The sequence below is a fragment of the Varroa jacobsoni genome, unplaced genomic scaffold (genome assembly GCF_002532875.2).
Source record: "Varroa jacobsoni isolate VJ856 unplaced genomic scaffold, vjacob_1.0 scaffold_259, whole genome shotgun sequence".
Taxonomy (NCBI): Eukaryota; Metazoa; Arthropoda; class Arachnida; order Mesostigmata; family Varroidae; genus Varroa; species Varroa jacobsoni.
This window is the reverse complement of record NW_019213161.1, coordinates 30,891-52,564: the sequence shown is the minus strand read 5'-3', so window position 1 is coordinate 52,564 and position 21,674 is coordinate 30,891. Positions and strand designations below refer to the sequence as shown.

At 39.5% G+C, this 21,674-nt stretch overlaps 2 protein-coding genes across 3 annotated transcripts; both read right to left on the bottom strand.

Moving 5' to 3' along the window:
• Positions 1-33: 33 nt before the first annotated feature.
• LOC111258751 (FERRY endosomal RAB5 effector complex subunit 3) lies at positions 34-21,342 on the bottom strand. 2 transcript variants are annotated; one of them, XM_022830244.2, is made up of 11 exons: positions 19,949-21,342; positions 19,531-19,675; positions 5,925-6,245; positions 5,421-5,610; positions 4,896-5,024; positions 4,600-4,724; positions 3,579-3,758; positions 2,835-2,902; positions 2,259-2,543; positions 1,833-1,960; positions 34-1,384 (listed from the first exon to the last, which is right to left on the bottom strand). In XM_022830244.2, exons 1-11 carry the CDS (start codon positions 20,009-20,011, stop codon positions 1,054-1,056), a joined length of 1,965 nt encoding a protein of 654 aa, XP_022685979.1. In that variant the 5' UTR covers positions 20,012-21,342; the 3' UTR covers positions 34-1,053. The 2 variants fall into 2 exon arrangements, with proteins under 2 accessions (XP_022685979.1, XP_022685980.1); XM_022830245.2 differs by having other exon boundaries at positions 20,000-21,342.
• LOC111258750 (uncharacterized) lies at positions 7,151-16,629 on the bottom strand. Its single transcript, XM_022830243.2, has 4 exons — positions 11,567-16,629; positions 10,647-11,240; positions 10,143-10,225; positions 7,151-9,927 (listed from the first exon to the last, which is right to left on the bottom strand). The coding sequence occupies exons 1-4, from the start codon at positions 13,640-13,642 to the stop codon at positions 9,639-9,641; spliced, it is 3,042 nt and encodes a 1,013-aa protein (XP_022685978.1). The 5' UTR covers positions 13,643-16,629; the 3' UTR covers positions 7,151-9,638.
• Positions 21,343-21,674: the final 332 nt, after the last annotated feature.

Below are 21,674 nucleotides of genomic sequence, written 5' to 3'. Positions count from 1 at the left end.
AATACCGCAACAACTCCCTTAAAAGAACTCCCATTTTAATCATTTGAAGTCTGCCATATTTTATTATCACTTTTAATACATACACAAACATGGACATATAGAAATGACATGTTATGACATGAAGTGTAAATATATTATATAGATTTTATTAACGGTGCTTATGACAGATGTATTGTTATGATATTTGCAATTTCGCTTATTATAGGCGTAGGCCTTGTATACGGAGTATTTTCATAAGAATAACGCACGATCTGACGATCACTCAGTCTCGGTACAAAAATTCGTACTATATAAGAGCGAACTGTATTACGTTTTCTCTGGCTAATTTGTTCCTTTCTGTGTAAATTACTATGCACTTCCGTTGATGTTTTCCTTTTAACTCTTTGTCCCTGTTGCAGCCTATTGAGCGGTTTCTTGGGGCAACCATTAGCTCGCTATAATACTGCTTCAATGACTCTTAATACTCATGTTGTTTTTCTAAATGTATTTCAATTATTCGACATCATTAGCACACCTGAAGTGCTTCTGCAAGGTAATAAAAATACCTAAGTTGACAGTGACCAATACAAACCGGTCTATCGAGCGGAAGATACGTAGCCCTTGTATATTTGCTAATGACAAAAGTTAAAATTTGCCTGAATCCCCATCAAGTGTCTATGATGAAGAGTAAGCACTTTTCACTATATAGCCTGGACAGCCCTTATCTATAAGGAATGAAAGACTCTAAAGGGCTTCCTCAACCTACACCGTAATTGGTCCTGCAGTGTTGACGTTCGAGAAGATTACTAAAAAGACCGGAATTGCAAAATACAAAAGAAAGTGACATCGAAAGTTTTAATTTCACGCGTCGATTTCGGGTGCCCAGTATTGACATACTGTCATGGAATAGCTATAATTTCTTTTTGGCAAAATCATGCTTCCGGATATGTTTCATATACGACGAAATAGCTAAGAACTAGTCAGTAAAACGCCTATTGCAATCTAGCATAGATGGACTGAACGCTAGCCCATATATTTCTGCCTTCGTATCACTTTCCCCTATGAACATTGAAATTAGATGTTGTTTGTAGTGCCGCCATTGCCCCCTCCACTGTTGTTATTTGTTGTCGTGCTACCGCCGGACATACTGTTGGATAGGTTCGAGGTATTATTGTTGCCAGCACTGGTCTTGAGTACAAGTGGGTTCGCCATGCGAAAGATACCCTGCAGCATAGCACTAAGCGAAGTAAATGTTGTGCCTTCGTCTACTGGCGAAGAGGCACTGGCTCCAAGAGCTGGCGGCACAATGAATTCAACTGTGCGCGGATCGTCGCGATCGCCTTCGGCTACGAGGGAGGCCATCTCGATCATAAAGCCTTTGACACACTTATATACTAGCTCGGCTCTGTAATGGAGTCCCATGTGAATCACATTGACAACAATACACGGGTGAATGGAACGAAAATATAGAGAATTCAAACGGGATAGTTAGCTGTAGAAAGCAACCCTTCCTGTATTATTCCTGCAGATGGCTCCAATACACTTACATTTCTAAATTTCGAGTTAAAATTCCTGCGGGTAATTTCTATGTCAACTAAATGGGTTGAATCAAATTTTCCAGCATCTTGTTACGTGTCATTGTATGTTTACATCGTCATGCATGATGGAATCATTATTCACACGACACGGATTAGATACAGTACGACGCATTTTAACTCTCATATAAATGCTCATATAAGTAATTGAAGAGCTAAACATTGTGAGAAATTCTAATTTCGTTGCTTCTTTTCGTTGAGTAATTCAATAATTCTATTATGGAGGTGTTGCGACAAAGGAAAACAAAGTACATTTACCTTTTAACGCACCATGCTTGGGTCATTGTGTGAGCGCTGAACGCATTGCAAAGCAGCAACGGTATTGACAGGGTGCGGACGTCTCTTTCATGTGCTATGCGGAGAATGTTACGTAATCCAAGTATCACCTGCAAAAGTCATACAATAAATGACCCCTTTCAATTAAAATAGAATACAACATCAGGCGAATAAAGCGCCTCGCTCATTCGTGAGCGTACACGTATAAGGAACAGAGATATCTCAGTGAATTAGATCTGCTAACATTTCAGAAACAGCCTCTATATCAGTAAATACTCCTTGTTCGCGTGAGCCTAGAAATGCGAGCTCAGAAATACTAGCACAAAGCTCATAGCTACTTTCTCAAAGTTTTATTAAGCATGAAACAAATAGACAGCCAGTCATATCGTGTCTATACCAAATGTTTACCTGATGTCTGGATGTAAGTTCTTTCCGACTCAGTTGCTCCTCGTCACTTCCAGCGACTAGATGAAAAACAATGTGAGCTCCACCCAGATTAGAATGTCGCGTTATGTATACGTCACCCGGCGAAAGCGAGACTTCGTCCGCGTCATCCTCAACGAACGGACTCTGAGGTCCACTCTTTTTCGATGGCATTGAACCATGACCATCAGGTGGATCCGTTCGACTGTCAGCGCCTTCCTGAACTGCGTTGCTGGAACGTGAAGTTGCTTTGCGAAACTCAGCTCTTACCTAAGTAACAAGTTATAAGCCTTGATTTGAATATGATACAAAATATATAATTCGGCTCCACCAATTTGTGCATGTTTGTCAGAAACAGCAGTAAGTGCAAAAACGGGATATTAATAAATAAAAAGAAGTGCGATTTGCTAACAGAGAACAAAGAAAATACAAAGTCGACTTTTTATAAAACAAAACCTGAAATGCGCGACGTATCGCAAGTAACCATGACAACAAAAGAAAAATATTACAACCATCCACTGAGTTGTACAGAACAAAGTTTTCATGATAGAAGCAAATTACCTCGGAAAGTTGTGTCTCAATGTCCGGAAAATGAAGCTCTGCTCGCATCTTGCAGATTTCGGCAAATTCTGTGGCAAAAATACCAATAAGAAAGCAATGTATATACGTGCTAGAAAATCGTTTAATACTGACTTTTCGATTAATGGGCGTTTATTTATAAATAGGAAGATGTATTAATTTTAAATTGTCAGCTCTCCGTGAGCTAAATTAGAATATACTTACCATTCCAAAGTCACTTCTTTAACGTTAATGATATCCTACAGGTAAATATTTCAATAATACATTAGTTTTGTGCTAGTGACTTTGAACCATAAAGTTTTTTTTGCAGTGATGGCAATCGCTCGTTATTTCGGGTGGTGTACTCCCTAACGACATGATGATCGCTGCTCAAAGGCGTATGGCTTAGTGCTCTTGGAAAGAATCCAATAATGATATTTTAAATTCTATGATCATTCTTGTGTTATACAGAGTGGAAGATCTAAAAGTTACAATTACGCCAAAGCTTGACCTCGATATCCATATCAATTCGATAATTAAATCAACATCACTCATTCTTAATGTAAATTTAATGTTTTTGCCGTACATAAATCCAAATCATGTTATCTGAACCACATACACAGCGACTATTTTATGGCTACTATATAAAATGCTAAAATATTGTACATCTTTGTTAATAATCTCCCTCCTCTGATGTAACAGAGGTGGATTCGATTACGTTGGGATAGTGCTGATAAGTGTGCTAACCTCGTTTAATACCCTTGTATGAGCTGACTCTGTTGTCAACTAGAATTACGGCTCCCTGTAGATGCCCCGAGTAGAGACACATCGACGTTTGGAGGGCTTCTTCCGGCGAACGTTGTCTAAATGTTTCGAGCAGATCAACGCAGCTAAGACGAAGGTTATGCATCACCTTTAGCTGGGATCCTTTAGTTAAAATTACAAAAAAGGCAAATTTTTAATAAACAATCTTTTTTCCATTCTGAGCTTTTTGTAGCCTTGTAACTACTAAAATTCTCATTTTCCGCAAACTACCGATGAGTACAAGATAAGATGCCCAATCACACTCAGTCTTTGGCTGATAATGTATACTGTCTATTTTTGTTAACCCAAGACCTTTAAATATAACTGTTGCGTATAGGCCAGATTCTTAATGATGACTTAAAGGTTATTTGAATGAAAGCCTAATAACTGGTTAATAACAGGAATAAACATTTATGTAAGCTGTTAGTATCTACTTTTTGTATGCCTATATAGTTCACTCTTCGTTAATTGTTGCTGAGGGAGCCCCGTCAGCTTTGGTGGCCAAGTTCAAACCAAACCTGCGACATTCGAATCTATTTGTCAAAGATTCGGTCATTGTAATTGCTGCACAGAAGGGCGATTTATTTTGGATTGCGAGTCTATCAACAAAAAATATTTCTTTTGTCGACAACTATTACTGTGAACTGTGAAAGCTTGACCGAATAGAAATAGTAAGTAGAAGCAAAGTACGATTACTAAGATAGCTAAAGTAAAGAATCTGTGTCTAGCAAAAGACGTATTTATTAACTCTAGAATTTTTTTAATTTTATTTTATAAACAGGATCCTCCAAAACCATCTAAGCACTGCCTGTCCTCAGTGATGCAAACTATGGCTTAAAATACATCAGCGGAGCATATATGCACGCATTATTATATCAGGCATCTTAGGCAACATTTGTGCTAGAAAAAAGTAGACAGAATTAATGTAAATAAATCACAGAAACTGCTAGAAATGCTCGCCTACCAAGGTGTATAGTAAAACTTTCGCTGAGTCCAGAGCCTCCGTGCTGTTGTCGCGTAGATCCGTTTTCATCTGCCTCAAAGGCTATATCATCAATTTGCATACACACTGAAGGATCCGGTTTCGTACTGTGTCCACCACCACGAAAACGAAGAAAGCAAAAAATACCATAAACAATTAGACATTGTAGTTCTGGCCAAACTTACACAATAGTCAGGCGTCAACAGAATCAGGATTGTCCTAAACAAAATCCCTTATGCGTCATTCGTATTTGTTTGCGATAGTATCAGTATACTGACAAAACTTGGGCTGCTGCGTGCATCATCCATCGAAGAAATGCCTCTCGCTGACGCGTGCGCAGAGCTTCAAGGCGCAGCCTCCAGTTTCGCTCAAATGCTTGCCTCTCCTCAACATGTACTGATGCCAACCTATTAAATAATTAGTTCAAATAAAAGTACAGGATAGAAATATCGGTCAGATACCTGATGTCCTAGTGGAACCATAAGATGACTAAAGCTTGTGAGGAACATGACAAGAACGTATTGTTTACCATTACTAATATCGTAACCACTTTAATTTATCTTCTTGCTAAACCTGCAAGATTTCTTTAACTTGTTTACTTAAGCATTTATACTAAATCATTTGATAATGATGTGATATTTGGAAATGTGTGTACGCTTCGTGCTATGGTCGAAACATAACGTTTAAACAGACTAGAATTAGGGACAGTAGTAGTAAAATATAAACATATTCGCACGGTGGGCCGATATTAGTTTTTCAATACAATACGCAGAAGAAACCATCGAGTAGAGTTTTAAGCATACGTGTTGAGAAGATGCTCATTGAAGTCACAGCTAGTTTCCAGTTCCCGATTCTGTTTGTCAATTAGAGCTGCGAAGTCTGCGTCCATTTCTGCCCGTTCGATCTTAGAACGAGCCGAAAAACCAGCCTCGACGCGGAGAACCTTTAACTGGGCGCCACTATGCATCAGATTGTGGTACAGGAGAGAAAACTCTGGCGAGCCATAATTGCACAATGTTCAGAAAATATTATTATTATTTGTTCGATGTTAGCACTCAGTGGATGTCCAGATATTTGTAAAATAAACATGTCATTATGATCATTGTCAGTCTACATGAAAAATATCATACCAGAGATCATTTACGCTTCAAACAAATATTTAGAGGATAGTATGCAAGCGGTAACAACCTGTGGCCATTTGAAAAATTAGATTATGAATAAAAAAAATCTTGGCCCGAATGCCTGACTTCAGATATGGTATATAAAAATGAAATCTTAAAAGATTCTAAACCGTCATTTTCGAATACCTTCATCGTCATCGATTCCATTGGGGATATTGGCAAACTCCTTGTACTCTTCTCGATAGCTGCGAACGATATTTTCAATAAGTGAAGGTAGATCAGTGTGGCCGAATTCATCACTCTCACGTGACTTTCCCACACTCAAGAGAGTCATCTGTTGCTGCGGCTGTTCATGTTCAAACCTCCCTTCATCAGCATTCACCTTGCCTTTTTCTATATAACTAGCTGGTTCAATTCCTAGCCGATCCTTCAGCACCCCTTCCGCTTTTCGATTAAAGTACGCCGATGTTTCCTGTTTAATAAATGCTTCCATTGCTGACTGGAGCTCTAAAAAAGAACCGAAATGAATATATATGTATACAGTTCTAGCAGTAAGTCTATTAACTGCAGGTAAACAAATGCTCGCTATTATCTCGCAGCTATAATTTACAAAAAAAAGTTTTGGGCCTGTTAAGAGTAAGACACGCACGGATCAAAACGAGAATGTTAAGGAAATTTTAGGTTATACAATCCTTTTTATTGAACCCAAGGTTAGAATCCCATGGTGCAAGTTTTTTTTGTATCTCTTTTGTTACGATTAACATTACGACGTCAAAATGAATGATCCCACCATGCTTTTAGCTACCAGTTCCGGCATATTGTTGCAACTAGAAATATTGAAAAAAAAAACGGAACCTTTGACTCTTAAACGAGCGAAAAAGGCTTTGTCGTTAACGAAAGAAGGATACTCGAAGTATGTAAATGTCGATATATGATGTACTAACTGAAAATGCATAATGTATTTATTTTATAAGATCTATGTCTTATTCACTTAATAAGTTTAAGCACTGTCTTCCGTATAAAATTTTGGGTGTAACTTCTTCACAAGCTCTTGACAACATTCTCTATAGAGCGAAGCATTGTGGACCATGGTTTTAGCAGTACCCGTAGTATTCTAAAATGATTATCAAACGTTACCGCAAACTGCTTACTTCCCAGGTTCACTCAGGCATTCCGTTGTATTCAGAACAATTAGTGGCTCAGACAACGGATGTGGTGCTTGAGAAGCTATGATGAGAAATAGCCTCTATTTCCAAACTTCTTAAGTTAGGTAACATTTGTTTAGCGGCGCACAGCAGAAATATTAAAAAGACTGGTTTAGCATACAGATAGTGGTCGACTAGAGCCTATCATTTTTTGATAATAGACTGTAAACGCTCTTACTTCGTATGCCTCCACTAAAGAATGAGATATTTTTGGATTTACTCTTTGTTTTATTACGGCTTTTCCACATCGGCTTTTTTTGATATATAATAAGTAATATGATACATTATTTCATCCTCTACGTATACAATTGATAATTTAACTACATCAGCACAACATCATCTATACAGATTGCTAGATCGTGACGGATATCTTTTCCAATTATTTTTTTCAACTTGCTGCATCTGATAGCGATTGTATTATTGTGCTCGTCGTTCTACCTACTATCCGAAACATTTTATTGGATCGCTTTATCTGTCACCTTTTTGTACGAAGATATACTAGACAAAGCGCTACGCCCAACGCGACACCCGTTCTACATTAGCATCGCATAGACAGCTACACTTCACCGGGAAAATTCGATGGTAAGGAGTCGGTGTAATTTTTCTGAGCCACAAACAGCCGACATCGCCTTTGGCCAAATATATATTTATCCTTAACTACTTATAAACTGATTAAAATTTCATGTAAATGTATATTACATATTGTTATACTCTTTCTATTTCGATATGGTAAGGTTAATTCACTTCTATTGGAATGACGTACGCGCAGTGACATGCTTGAGTAAATACACACGCGCGTTTATTTAGGTAAATATATTTACATATTGTTCCTCCACGCGCACGCTGGTTTATTATTAAATCTATTATTTTTGAATAAACAATGTTGTATATATACACACATACAAGGCTTTTGATCTGCAGACAGCTATATATATATGTATATATAGAGGCCGTTTTACTCTATAGTAAACTACCATATGAAAGCCTTGGCGGTCTATAGCACCAGCAATTGCCCGTTCCCAAGGGCACTATGCTTGTCAAAATAACGTTTTTGCCAGGCTTCAGTAGGTCATTTCACTATGAAGTTCATTGTGACAAACATGAGTATTTGTTTTTCTCCAATTCGACCCTTTCCAAGTGGTAGGCCGCGCTTCGTTCGCATTTACCTTGGCCATTGTGCGCAAGACTTCAGCTTTCACAAAAAAATTAGATATAAAAATTATTATAACGGCCGTTGACATTTCGTCATTTACCAACGAACTGAACTAGCAATCTGTAATACGTAGTCTGTGCCAGACGATTGCTAAAATAACGTAGACCTACCTCATTTATAGAGTTTTTAATGTATACAGAATCTAAAGTTGATCTTTCAAATGAAAAATCACCAAGATATAACAAGTTGATACACTTCGTGTCTAAGTGACTACTTTTTCCTGTTCAGAACCACGTAGCCTACGTGAAAATTGTAGCAGATTTCAAATATCTATGGCAAGCACTCGTATGTGAGGTCCACAGAAGATCATGATTTATATTTAAAAAAAAAAGGAAAAGTCATCTGTTGTCTAATAGTTTCTCCAACAAGGACGATGAACTTTCATCAAATTTGAGGTGGTGTATTTACTAAAAGCAGAAACATGAAATTTCTTTGAATTTACAGTACTGCTTATGTTCTTATTTGTTTCTCAAATCACCTTCATATTGTTCAGTCTAATTATTTTTGTTATCTTCAACAATACTTCAGCAATATTAAATGGTACTTTGTCGCTATGGGAGTTGTTTAAAAATAATTATTTGTCAAGATGGCTCTTTGATTTTTGTAGGCCTATTTAACTCCCTACACATAACGCATATGTCTTATTTTTGACAAAGGACCTTTTAATTATTCCAAACTATTACCCTAAATGGGTCAATGGCGAGGAATCGATTCTTGTAAAAAGCGATACACCATCAACAGATCGTTGCGATTAAAAGGCCAGTGGGCAGACAAATACAACTGCTTTTAGTCCTAACATAAAGTGACCTGGATTCTGTCCACCTAGGCTGCCATTAAGCGCACCAGACCCTCTTGTCAGTTCATGCACAACGAATGGTCAACAATTATCTAAAGGAAAAATTTAATTAGAAAACCTAAACACAGTTAGGTACTGCGGGGACTGCTTTTCAGCTGAGTTCAGCCTCGTACCCCTGTTGGATTTGAAAGTTACCATCAGTTCTATCTTCCAAAATAAAAACCAGCTTTGTTTCGGTCACCTTTTTAAGCTTAACTCAGATTACTGAACCAAAATATAGATTATCAACATCTTAACTCAGTTTACTATTTGCTTAATTTTTCTGGAACTACGCATATTTACACATTTCAATCTTTCATTTCCTGATTTCTCCGACTTTAGTTCAAAGGGGTGATTTCCTTAAGCGAGAAGCCCCTTAAGATTTGATTTATCTCATTAAATGTACAGAATAAATATTACGGGTTCTTCCGGCTGTTAATATTATTGAGGTGGTCAGCTGGCGCTTGAGATCTCCATTTCTTGTCAACCCAACCAGGAAATCCTTGATCGGTAACTATTCTTTGTATCCTTTTGCGGGCTTTCGGTAAATCGCTTCTATTTATTAGTTATGCCTTTGACGGCTCTGACGTTTGTCAATTCAATTGCAAGACTGGAACTTCTTTTTACACCAAATTCTGCTTCTTTGACTATCTACGAATATCCGTAGACTGAGAGACAGTACACGCGCGGCGATATACAGCCCTGGTTGTATTCTTTCCAGAAAGCTTACTTATATGGGGTAACATTGGTGGTGTTGGTACAGACAAGAGGCTGTCTTCATTTTTGTCGATTGCTCTTTTACTACTTGAGACAGAGTCCCTCAAAGCCGAAAAGCGCTTCAAATCTTGCATAAGCACTTGTGGCTGGTAGAGACCGGCTATGGTGAAGACTTTTTTTCTTTTTTTATCCATCTGTTGGCGTTGTTGTCGCGTCAATCTGTAAAATAAAAGGATCGGAGATTTTGTTACTAACACTGGCACATGCACTAATAATCCCCGAAGGTTAAATTTCTAGTGTTGTCGTATAAGGTTTTGTTTACTGACTGAAAATACCATTTGTTATCATAGCTCAATCCCAAATAATGCTGTTTATCGCATATACATAATTATCCTAGAAAAAGCGTCATAATCGTAAGCTTAAATGCTATTTACGTGTTGAGCATCCGGAGATTTTCCTCCTCCAATTCGCGTAGCCTTTGTCTAAGTTGGTTTACCTCAATGAACGCTGCTTCATCCTGCAACAGAGTCGTTAGTGAATTAGTTTAGTGACCTCGTTGTGGCGGAATGAAAAATCGACTTGAAAAAATGTGATATTTGCCAAATAAGTGTATATTTGTCGATCCTTTCCTCTACTCCGTAGCACAGATCAAGAAAAATACAAACACCGGTGTTTTTTGTATCGCACTTTTATGCAAAAGACTACATAGTTCCATGTTATACACAAGCTTAGTTCGGTCGCTATGATACGAGCGGGAAAAACTACTTATAATCGTTTTTCAAACCATATATATATATCTTGTAGCTATAAGTCGTCATTTCATTATTTCATTGTCATTTAAAATGACACAATAGGTTATATTGCAGAGACGCAATCTGAAATTTCACATATATACATATCATGTATGCGGTTTGCATATATAAATCAGCAAAACGCACCTTGTTATTATTACGTCCGTCCACCTGCACTGGTGATTCTGCTGTCGGCTCGGTTCGGCTATCACTCTGCAATTCGCCCACTCCGATGTTATCTAATCTACGATATTTTGCTTCGGGACACTTATCACTATTCGTTGTCTCACTGTTGGAATGACCTTCGATGTCACTACGTGTTCTTCTAAAGCGAGTCGGGTCAGCCTGAATGGCTTTCGTTATCCTCCAGTCTTCAAGAAGCAATCGTTCGTAAAGTCGTTTCTCTTCATGCTGAGCCAGATACAAAAAATTGTCGTTATCGTTACTATAGCTAATGCTGCTAAAAGTTCCATTTGGGGACGTTTGTAGATCTTCGATAGAAGTAGTACTTGAAGCTGTAGATGTTCCATCCTTAACATGATCAACAGCAAGAAGCCCTGCTGCTGCTGCTCCGCCAGCTGAGTTGCCCGTCGTTAGAGCTTTTGCAGTAGGTCGCTTTGTGATCTTAGCTACATCTCGCCATGACCCCATATCCCCGGATGGATACAAAACGTCCCGTAGGGTAACAACTGTGCGTTTGCTGTTATTGTGCGATATGATCACTCGTGAGAGATGCGGCTCCTAAGAACAAAGTAGGAAAAGAAGTTAACATTGAGGTTACATCTTTCGATTGTACACGACAACGGTCACTTGTGAGCAAATATAGGTGCTTTCGTTGAGGATGTTTGATTTTTACAGGTATTTAAAGTATTTCACTTTTACACTCTGCAAATAAAAATAAAGCACTGCACCACATGGATACCAGTACAAAGCATCTTCTCCTTAGCCTGGTACTGTTAAAAAGTTCATCAGAATTTCTGACGATATGCATTTTGTTTGTTTTTATTTTCGATTCGGAAGTATAAAAAAGAGAAACCAATTAAAGTCGGTAATGATTCTGTACTTACCTTCCTGCGGAGATCCAAACGACAGAAAGAAATGTTGTCATAGGTTGCCGGCACCTCAATCCGCGTAAGAGTTACTCGAAGATCAGGCCCACATTGAGCCTTCATTCGCATCATCAATTCATCGTACAGAGGACGTGGCTTTTTCGTGCACGCTGGACCAGGTCGTTCACTTGTTTCAGCCATTAGAGTGTCAACTTGTGCCTCCTTTAATGAACCGTTTGGAATTAGTGTATCTCCAATCTTTTCGACTTTTTCGACAACGTGTTTAATTTCAGCGAGGCTATCCCCCTCTGCGGTTGTTGAAGTTGCGTCTCTTTTTTGAGTGGTCGTTTTGCGAAGTTGAACTCGACTTAAATCAAGAATTTGTTTTATTTTTTCGAGCTTGTCGGAGTTTTCCCCGCCAAAAAAAAAGGATTTTTTTCTACCAGGTTTTCTACCCCCGGAGCTTCTTTTTGAGGGCAACAATCGACTTTCATTATCACAACCGTCGCCACTGTCCGCGTCCAACAAGATATCACTCTCATCATCCATATCAGTTGAGTCAGCCTCAAAAGAGTCTTCGCTATCGTCATATATACAAGACGTCTCCAGCGAGTAATCACTCCCTTGACATTCGCCATCAAAATTCTCATTGATTTGTTCTTCGTAAGTAAAGAGGAAATGCAGCGAATTGCCTCTACCACGACCTGGCCCCCGATTGCGACCGAGAGTGATGCGTCGATTCTGAATTTGTGCCATAGCACTACTTCCACGCTGACTTGCGTGTACACCGCGGCTTTCAGCTCTGCAGCGCAATCCCAAAACTTCACTTTGACTATGGCCACGACGGATCGCAATTACACTTTTATTTCGACCTCGGCCTCGGCCCCGGCCCCGACTACCGCTAAAGGCTCTGCTTTCAAGGTGTTTAAGGTCTAGACCTCTACCAGATTCCCGGGGGCGTCCCGGACCTTTCGGGCGTCCTGGTCCCTTGGCTTTACCTCGACCCACTACTGCCAATACTGGGCTTAGGGCGATGCTCGCGCCTCTACCACGACCTCTTCCCCGGTGGCCTGTCGACCCTTGAACCCGATTATCACTTCGACCGAATCCTCTTCCACGTCCGCGGCCATATCCCCTCCCACGACCTCGGCCAGATGATCTCCTACGCCTTTCATCATGAGTTAATATTTGATTCTGACTTTGACCGCTAGCACTATCCGAGCATCGGTCTCGTGCTGATCCCCGGCCACGGCCTATTCCTAATCTGCCAGCTTGACCTCGTCTAGAGCCACTTCCGTGGCCTCTTCGTAAGTAACCTCTGCTGCCACGCCCATTTGCCGTACCCCGCTCTTGGCTTTCGTTCAAAAAATAATCAACATCATTACTCATTCTGTTGGTTTCATCGAGTTCCTCATTGTTCTGGCTTTCTCTGACGAAGCAGCTGTCTTGTTCTGAACAATCTTGCAACCGCCATCGATTACAATTTGTGACGGCCTCACTGTTCGTTGCAACATGACCCTGTTTTCTGGAGTTGCGAACAACCTTTTGAACTACAAAATCCCTGAACTTGGCGATGTTGGATTTGCGCGCACGCTTCGACTCTCCCTCGTCATTGGTAAAACCCAAAAGCCGCCCATCACCGCCGTAAGGTACATTCTCGCTTGAGCTACACCCACGATGCACCCTCGTATGACTGCTCTCGCTGTTTAAGCCGTTGTAGACATCAGCGGACGTAAAAGAACAAGAAGAGGCGCCTGCAGAAGCCTCAGCGTTATGCGCTGTAGAACTAGAATGACGTTGCTGCTGTGATGGACGATACCCGTTAGTTGCACTGTACGCAGCATGTTCACCGTGGTGTTCTATATTTAGCGCGGTGGCGACATGATGTTGTTGCGTATGCCGTTGATCCTGTACACTATTTGTATAATCGTTTCTATTGCTCCTAGTTGTTGTTTCAAGCGGCATCAGCTGACTGAAAGCATCTGCAAACTTTGAAGAGGAACTAGCTGAGGACTCGTACGGCTCATGGTTCGACGATTCAAAGATAATGGGCACTTCGGGAGCGATCGAATCGTACACTATAAACTGTGACATCTTCGTTCATATGCGAGTGACTAGCGCCGTTCATATGCGAAATGCATAAGTGACGACAGAGTTCGCGCTAACAAACGTCGTCCAATGAATTGTTGTTCGCTCCACTGTAGTTTGAAGACAAGTACTTGTTTCAACGTCTATTAGCAGTCATTCAGTAAATGAATATCCAGAACTCTGTCTTTATAGGTCAGTGATTTACCTCAGTTACTGTCAAACAAATGACTAGGTTTGGTTCGTGAACACATAGCGCATCCTATCGGTTCAGATTTGTTAGTTGCCTAACTTTGATTGAAGCTTTGTTTGCAAGCAAAACGTATCGATACCATATTTTTAATAGATATTTTCCAAAAAAAGACGTCGATACGCGAATAAGCAATTGCACCACCAAATCTCGTTGTAAACTATGGAATTAGCGAAAAGGTATCCTCTGGACGAACAGGCACGCATGCGCGCACAGTGATTACAGAAGACTGCAAAAATAAATTATTCACGACGTGACCACGAAACTATAAAGTTCAACAGGAACGTGCAGTGGCCTTCATCACAAAAAGTGATAAAATAAAATTGTACACGTAAATGCCGTTACTATAAATCACCATTTGTCCATTGTTCTTTGCTAGCTGATCATCAAATCTAGAGCCTCCTTCCGAACGTCACGGAAACAACGACGGAGTATGTAAACGCCTGCTACTAAAAGGCGCGAATGGGCAAACAGCTTCCGTAATCAAAACAATAATAAATCGCCGGCGGCTTTTACCGCTAAACTAGCCGGCACGCCGCCAGGGTCTACATTTCACCGTCAGAGGCAGCAGGAGGAAGTCCACTCAAAATGTCTCACTCCCCATCTGGCGCGAACCTTGAATGCAGTGTGCGCTGTAGACGAGCCACAATTTAACGCGTTTCTAAGATCGCTAATCATGGCCCAGGGCTGACCAATTTTAATTGAGGTCAAATTAATTCCCAATAAAACCAAATCAAATAGACGGTGCCCAGAAAAATATGCCACAAACTGGTGGCCGTTGAGAAGCGGTCGTATTGTTAACTGCTACTTTGCTTATTTAGCAAAATATATCTAATATGCGGAAAAAAAAAACGGTTCTACATGGTTTTCTTTACTATTTTATTGTTAATAGCATTTAGTTTCGGGGTTTATACAAGTTGATCATGTTGTATTTGGTAAATGTTTTCTAAATACGATCGATTAATATCGCTCATCAATGCCGATTGCAATGTGAGCTATCTCATTAAATATTGAAAGATACCTAAGCATTTCTTAAAAACACGTGGGTACACGCGCAAAAAAATATTTGCTAAAAAATTGCTCTTTGTCTACAAAAAATATGGTCGCATATTAAGAACTACAAATACATTACTAATGCTTTATAAATTTCTAACATCTCTAGAGAAAAAGTGCTCAGATTGATATTGCTTCTTCGAGAATTGATTAAAATGATAAGATGCTTAAAACTATCTTGAAATTAGACTTTGAAACTAATGACTACATGCGCAGCTTTTTTTCATGGTTCCCTTTTATCACCATGAACGCTTGTCTTGTTTATTGTGATGTTGGTGGTAAGAGCACTAGTACAATATTTCGCATTGAATATTATGCACATGTGATTTTTTAAATTACACTATACTTACAAAAAGCTTAGTTACTTATTGCCAGTTCATGATATTATATAGCCACATCAAATTAGTCCTTCGGTATCCGTCAAACGGCCATGGATTTCCGCTATATATACGTACGTGTATATATATATATATATATATATATATATATAAACTGAACCTTGTAGAGAGAGAGAATTTGGCAGGATAGAGATGTTGCCGAATCTTATCAATTGAGCCTATACTGTATCAGTTAATACTATTTTCGTATTCTCTCTATTTAGCATTATCATCAACATAAATAAAGAAATGTGTTATTAAAGCACTGGAAAAAACGTCCTTCCTTGTAAGCTGTCTAAATTTTATTAGATCTATGTTGATGTAGTACTTATATACATATTCACACGAATACAATTTTACCCACAACTTCAATTATATATTGCTCTTACTAACTATTATAACTGCATACGTGCGCGGGTCCCACGCAGCTGTAAATGTTTTGACACAACCATCTGCCTCCAAATATGTAAGCGTTATTAACATAGCAAAAATTAATTCAACAGTTTCAAACATGGCGTGCGTTTTCTTATATAGAAGAAAACAAAAACGGCACATATACTTTTTTTAACATTCAAAATTAGATATTAAAATTAGACAGTGTTTAGTAGATTCCTGTAACAGGGCAGTGTGACTTGACACGAGTTCTGTATAATGCTGCTTAGCTTCAGCACATTTTAAACCAATTCTTACCTACTTTAGTTTTTCAGCACTGGTATCACTAAAACCTACGTATATTGGAAATTAATAGATAAAATCAATTGATTTGTGTGTAGCCGAATTTCACATTCAGCACAATATTTCCCTGAAGATGGATGATTGTAGATCTAGCCTGTCTCCAATACAACACCAATATTCCGCGATTAGATCTGCAACATCGATTCTGCCATCACAGACCCCGTCACAGATCTGATTCAGGAAAGTAATAAAGTAGTTGTCAAATTATCGCTAATAATTATTCTCAATTGCACAATAACTTGCAATTAAAAAATTATTACTATATACATATACTCAACATCTTTTCAAGCGATATGCTCTATCCTATATTGTTTGTGTAATTATAGACTACTGACAAGTCGTCTCCTCTTAACATCGATGTTAAAGCCTCTTTGTCGCTCGGTTTTGCAGCAGTTCAAACAGTTTATTAAGACGTCGCGGTGTCCTTATTCCATGAAATGAAAACACAACGCGTCTTTCTAACCAGCCTTATGAATAATCATATTTCTGCGACTGCAGCGTCGCAGCGTTTGCATCTCATTATATTAATTTTGCATCCAATAGAAATTAAGATATACTCTATAGACTGAATATAGGTTGGTGAGCTAAACTTCAATTACTTCTTCTGTTTGTTGTTGTGGTTGTTGTTGTTGCTCGTAGTGGTGGTGCTGCTCTGTTTCCTCTTGTTGAACTACTGGTTGTGTGTCTTGTGTCATTAATCGCACTACTGAACCCGTCCTACCCACGACCTGCTGCTCGCCTGTAGCGCTATCAATCCTCACCAGGAACTCCGAGTCCGCCGAAGCGGCTTCTTCAACGTAAAACACGCCGCCCTCCTGAACGATATCGTCAGTCGGACCATGCTCAATGACATGATGGGGTTGCTCGTGCTGGTCCGGTGGCAGTTCAACTTGAGCATGATGCAGCTGTTGAAGCAAAAACGTGCTTTGAGCAGCTTCAAGATTTGTCAACTGAACGCTTTCGCTAAACGGATCGACGTATCGCCGAATCGTTTTAGCTGACGGCAGCGTAAATAACCCTCCACCACCGTGCATTGTTCTAACAAATTCATAACTTTTCGAGCTAAGCTCAAACCATTTCATGTATTCAATAGCGGTCTCGACAGAGAATTTGCACGCTTTTGCTTTATAATTTGCTATTTGCTCTAGGAGAACTTTAGCCTTAAGCGTAGCCTCGCGTTCGGCTTCTGTAGAGCTCGTAGCATTGGCGTCTGATACGAGCAGTTGCAACTTGCGTGACAGCCTTATATCATCGTGGACAGGTGGCGGTCGTTCAATCGCGTCGGGGTCCATTGCCTGAGAGCAGTCCACACCGTTCACCCGAAGCAAAGGCTCACCATCGTCTAGTAAAGTTTCGGTCTTAACTACTTGCTGTTTCTTCGGTCGGCCTTTTCTCCTTTTTGGTAACGGCTCCTCCCGAACTTCCTGTTGCTGAGAGTTAAAGTTCTCAAGGAGAATCTCGTCAAAAATGACTTCCGTCGACTTCGCTTGCTTTAGAACCCCCGATTTCCGCCTAGTTTGGTAATTCGACTTGACGACGGTTCGTGTCTTACCACGCTCTTCAGTGACGATGACTTCGTTCGGTGTCAACACCGTTGGAACTACTGCTTTAACAGATCGGCCGCGTGACCTACTAGAACTGGTTTCATCCATCCGATTCTCAGTGTTCTGATTACCCAGTGGTCCAATAAGGGATAACGAGATCGCTGTCTTACCATCAGAGCCGGCGTTCCCAACGGTCCCAGTGGGTATGCCTTGTCCACCAGGTGGCGCAGACGCACCATCTTCGGACGATACAATAATCTGAACGACTTGTTCTTTCGGCGGGGGTCGCGTCGATTCCGAAGGTTTGGTCTTACGCCGCGCCATCACGACAGGTACACTCAGAAAGGTCTGTCAGTTCAACTCAATCCAGTGTGATTGGGTACAGACAAGTTGAAGCAATGCCTATTTTGCGTTGCAAATATATTATACTGTGCTCGTCAATATTGATCCATACACAGGTATATGTCAAGCTTATCATAAATTAATGGTAATACTCTTTCGAAATCAGTTATTATAAGAATCTATTCTTCTCTGTTAGAATCCAAGAGTTTTGCAACAATGTACACCAAAAATGAGAGACAAACATATCATTTTAGAACTACAGCGTTATGTCAGTAGACTATTACCAAGATGAGATTTCTAAATCGATCAGTGGATGCAACAAAGTTCCTTTGTTGCATATAGGCATTATTGTCTACCTATAATTTTGAAGGCACGAATATAGTTACTACCGGTATATTTAAGAGAATAAAGGTAGATGATTAATTTTTCTATTATTTGCTTCTTCTAGGGTAATGTTACGATTGTATGAAACCTTCAACCTTGATATTCGTTGATATTTAGCCATATAGCCAAACTACGTTTCGATAAAGAGACACGTATTAGTTGGTTCACATAATATAAATTTCATATAAAAGTACATGCTTTTGTGTTAACAGGACATTTGTTCAGAGAATTCTTATGTTTAACAGAACCAAGACATTTACTCGAAAGTTTAACTTCGAGTAAAACGTCTGTCCACTTCATTGATGTCAGACATTCAATGAATTTTGTGCGCACATTAGAAAAATCTTTCGGCCAATGCCAGAGCCCCGACCGTGTCGAGATGGTGGTGAAAAATTGCGCCAAACTTCCGTCGACTTCCGTTCGCCTAAGGTGGTGTGTTGTGCCGGCATAGAAACTGCACTGCAGTGTAATAATAATGTTAATTGAGACGAGCGATATGCCGCGAGACCTTGTCGACTGTTTTCGTAGGTTACACAGGCACTTAGCAGGTAGAACCAGAATAGCTGTGGGACACTTTACGCAAACTCGCAATATTTCGTGATTTTTCACTGGTGAAGCTAGTTTTTGACTCGCAGGCTAACAGCAAAACCTCGCACAACTTGCAGGTTAAAGCAGCTGCGAAAGCCACGGAACGTCAAAGTTGTGGCCCGGTCAAATTTGAATTATTTCAGTGAACAGCTGAGAGTAGGTAACAAAATACCTCCTTCGACAGCGCAGAAGTTGAAGGCAATAAAGAATTTGTGCACACAAACTTCATATGGAGCTGACATTACGCCAAACCCGTATATATATATATATATATATATATATATATATATGGACAAGCTCCAGAAGCGTACTACGTGAAAAATAGAAAAAGCAAACCCTACAACGTTGTTATTATCTAAAAGGATCTTTTTTATCATCTATTTTAAGGGCTGACAGTGAGACAGCCAATGCTTGCATATTTCAAACGATTTTGTTTAACCTGAAAAAATTTGATTCGTTTCTGCTGGCCACACATAGGATTCCCGCCACATATCGTTATAGTTCGTTAATCCGCGAGATCGTGTTTTTAGCTCTGTCTGAGAGTAGTCGGACGGTTGTTCACCTTCATTGTCAACTAACGAAATTTAAGGACAAGCAGGGAACAGGGCATATACGGGCACTAACCTGCTTTTACGTAGAACGGCAGCCCATTCTCTTTGACAAGCCGAAATGCTAATTCTTCAATGTTTGTTCGATTTGGGATCTCCACAGGGCATCGAAGTGGTTCCGCGCCATCATTGCTTCTCTGATACCACTCAAATTGCACCACCTATTTAGGCACAAAAAATAAATCATATCCGCTTTGCAGAAATGCGTGAGGTACTAAACACCAAAAGAAACCAAAAACATTGACAAAGCTAAATCGCACGCGTCATCTTCGCTCATTCCAACTGGAGTTGTATAGAATCGTTTTATCGATAGAATAGATCGTAAGATGCATCAAACTGCCAATTGGCCACTCTGTAGTTTACGTCCAACTTGGATTTGTTACCATGACAGCTATTTGGTACACAGATCAGAAAGTTAAGTGATTATATCAAACCTTATCTGGTTGACGTTGAATGGAAACATTGCCGCGTAATAACATACGAACCTTGTGTGTCATTTTTTTTGGTTTGACCAGTTACCGTTATATTCTATGCACACTACCACTCCTAAAAATTGCAGAGCACATGAGGATGAGTCACAGCCTAGATTTGTCCGACAGAGTCAGCTGGCACAGCCACTTAATCCAATTAACGCGAACTAATCCACTTTATAGTACGTTCTTTTCTAAGACTGGTCTCTTTTCTAGTTTTCACAAACCGACACAGACAACCCTGCACTGATTCGTTGAAATTATAGACTTCATAGAAAAGTCATGCACTAACGACGTTATGAACCTAATACGGACGAACGAGATGTCACTATTTAGCATAGCTTTTTCGGTTGGCAGTGATCAGTGGTGCTCCAGTGTTCTCTCTTGCCGTAAAGTGTGTCTGTCAGTGGTGTTGTTGTTGTTGTTGAGCCGACAACACGCATTTGGTGGCTCTTGAAGCGGAGGGAGTGGGCGTTCTGTGTGAAGCCAAAAATGGGAGGATCTGTGTGTCACGCACAATTTAATTATGTAAAACTATCAAAGGAGGCAATTCCGACAAACAGTAGACAAAAATTGTAGTAAGTGGTAGGCCATAAATGCGTATTTGATAAATAGATTTTGATACGGGGTATATACACAATAGTTCTACAATGGATAATATAGCGAGGTAAATTTGTCAAACTATAAATGTTTCATACATGCGATGCACGGGCAGAAGACATGTGTACACAAAGTGCTAAAAGAAGGTGATTAATTGCCGTTAAATTGTCATATTGTAGCATGTGTGTAGCGATTTATCAAATGCTTCTATTTGAGAGTAAGTCAATTGCGAGGAAAGTTTAAGAACCTAACCGAGAAAGCGCCCTAACTTAGCCGCTCAACTCTGATCGACCAAATCAGATGAATTTATTCAGTTCTCACATATACGGCATATAACTATTATAATAAAGTTCACCCATGCTTGATGCTGTTGGCTCATACAAAAAAACTCGAAGCTCATGAAAACATCTGACAATAGAAGGATCTTACTATAAAGTTTAACGTGGAATATTCTGTATGCACTTACCCCGCTCCGCCGGAAAACACTGATTTTATAAGACGACAGTGGGTATGACATTTCAGTACTTCACAGAATTCTGAATCACTTCTGCAACGTGCTAAGGCTTTGTATGTGCTTAATTAGCTAGATCTTCCGTTCTATTATACTACTAAGAAATTGTAACGCTCACTATAACCGTTGTTATACGGATTGGGAAATTAGAGAAAATTAGTAGATATTTGTTACTGCATCAATATGTCAGTTGCAATGACTGTGTATATGTGAAATTGTGGACAGGAGCAATAAAAATAGTTTCGAAATATGTGGGCATACCTCAGGTACTATTGTACAATTAGAAATTGTCTGATTGGAAGCCATTATTTAGAGAAAATAATCTTTTAGAATAGAACAACCTACTATATTCTAGAGTGAATTATACTTGCAAAAGAAAACTATAATGCGTTTTCAAGATTGATTTTTTAAGACAGTGATTGAATATAGATCACTTTGCCGTACTACTATAGGAATTTTTTGCATAATTATAAAGCTAGTTTGCGGGTCTATGAGAAGCGGATCTGGTCAATAATATGCGATTCTGCTTTAAAGCTGGTACTGCTTAGATTTTTCAGGTTCGTCAAGCTTATTTGCCAA

What these genes read in the sequence shown, in the direction of transcription:
- LOC111258750 (XM_022830243.2), bottom strand. Translation starts at nt 13,642, where the DNA reads ATGTCACAGTTTATAGTGTACGATTCGATCGCTCCCGAAGTGCCCATT. An exon ending in GTTTGGATCTCCGCAGGAAG is followed by an intron (nt 11,241 to 11,566) that starts GTAAGTACAGAA and finishes CTTTGTTCTTAG; the next exon opens with GAGCCGCATCTCTCACGAGT. An exon ending in ACGGACGTAATAATAACAAG is followed by an intron (nt 10,226 to 10,646) that starts GTGCGTTTTGCT and finishes ACTCTGTTGCAG; the next exon opens with GATGAAGCAGCGTTCATTGA.
- LOC111258751 (XM_022830244.2), bottom strand. Translation starts at nt 20,011, where the DNA reads ATGACACACAAGGTTCGTATGTTATTACGCGGCAATGTTTCCATTCAA. An exon ending in GCCGTTCTACGTAAAAGCAG is followed by an intron (nt 6,246 to 19,530) that starts GTTAGTGCCCGT and finishes GTTCTTTTTTAG; the next exon opens with AGCTCCAGTCAGCAATGGAA. An exon ending in TTGAGACACAACTTTCCGAG is followed by an intron (nt 2,544 to 2,834) that starts GTAATTTGCTTC and finishes CTTGTTACTTAG; the next exon opens with GTAAGAGCTGAGTTTCGCAA.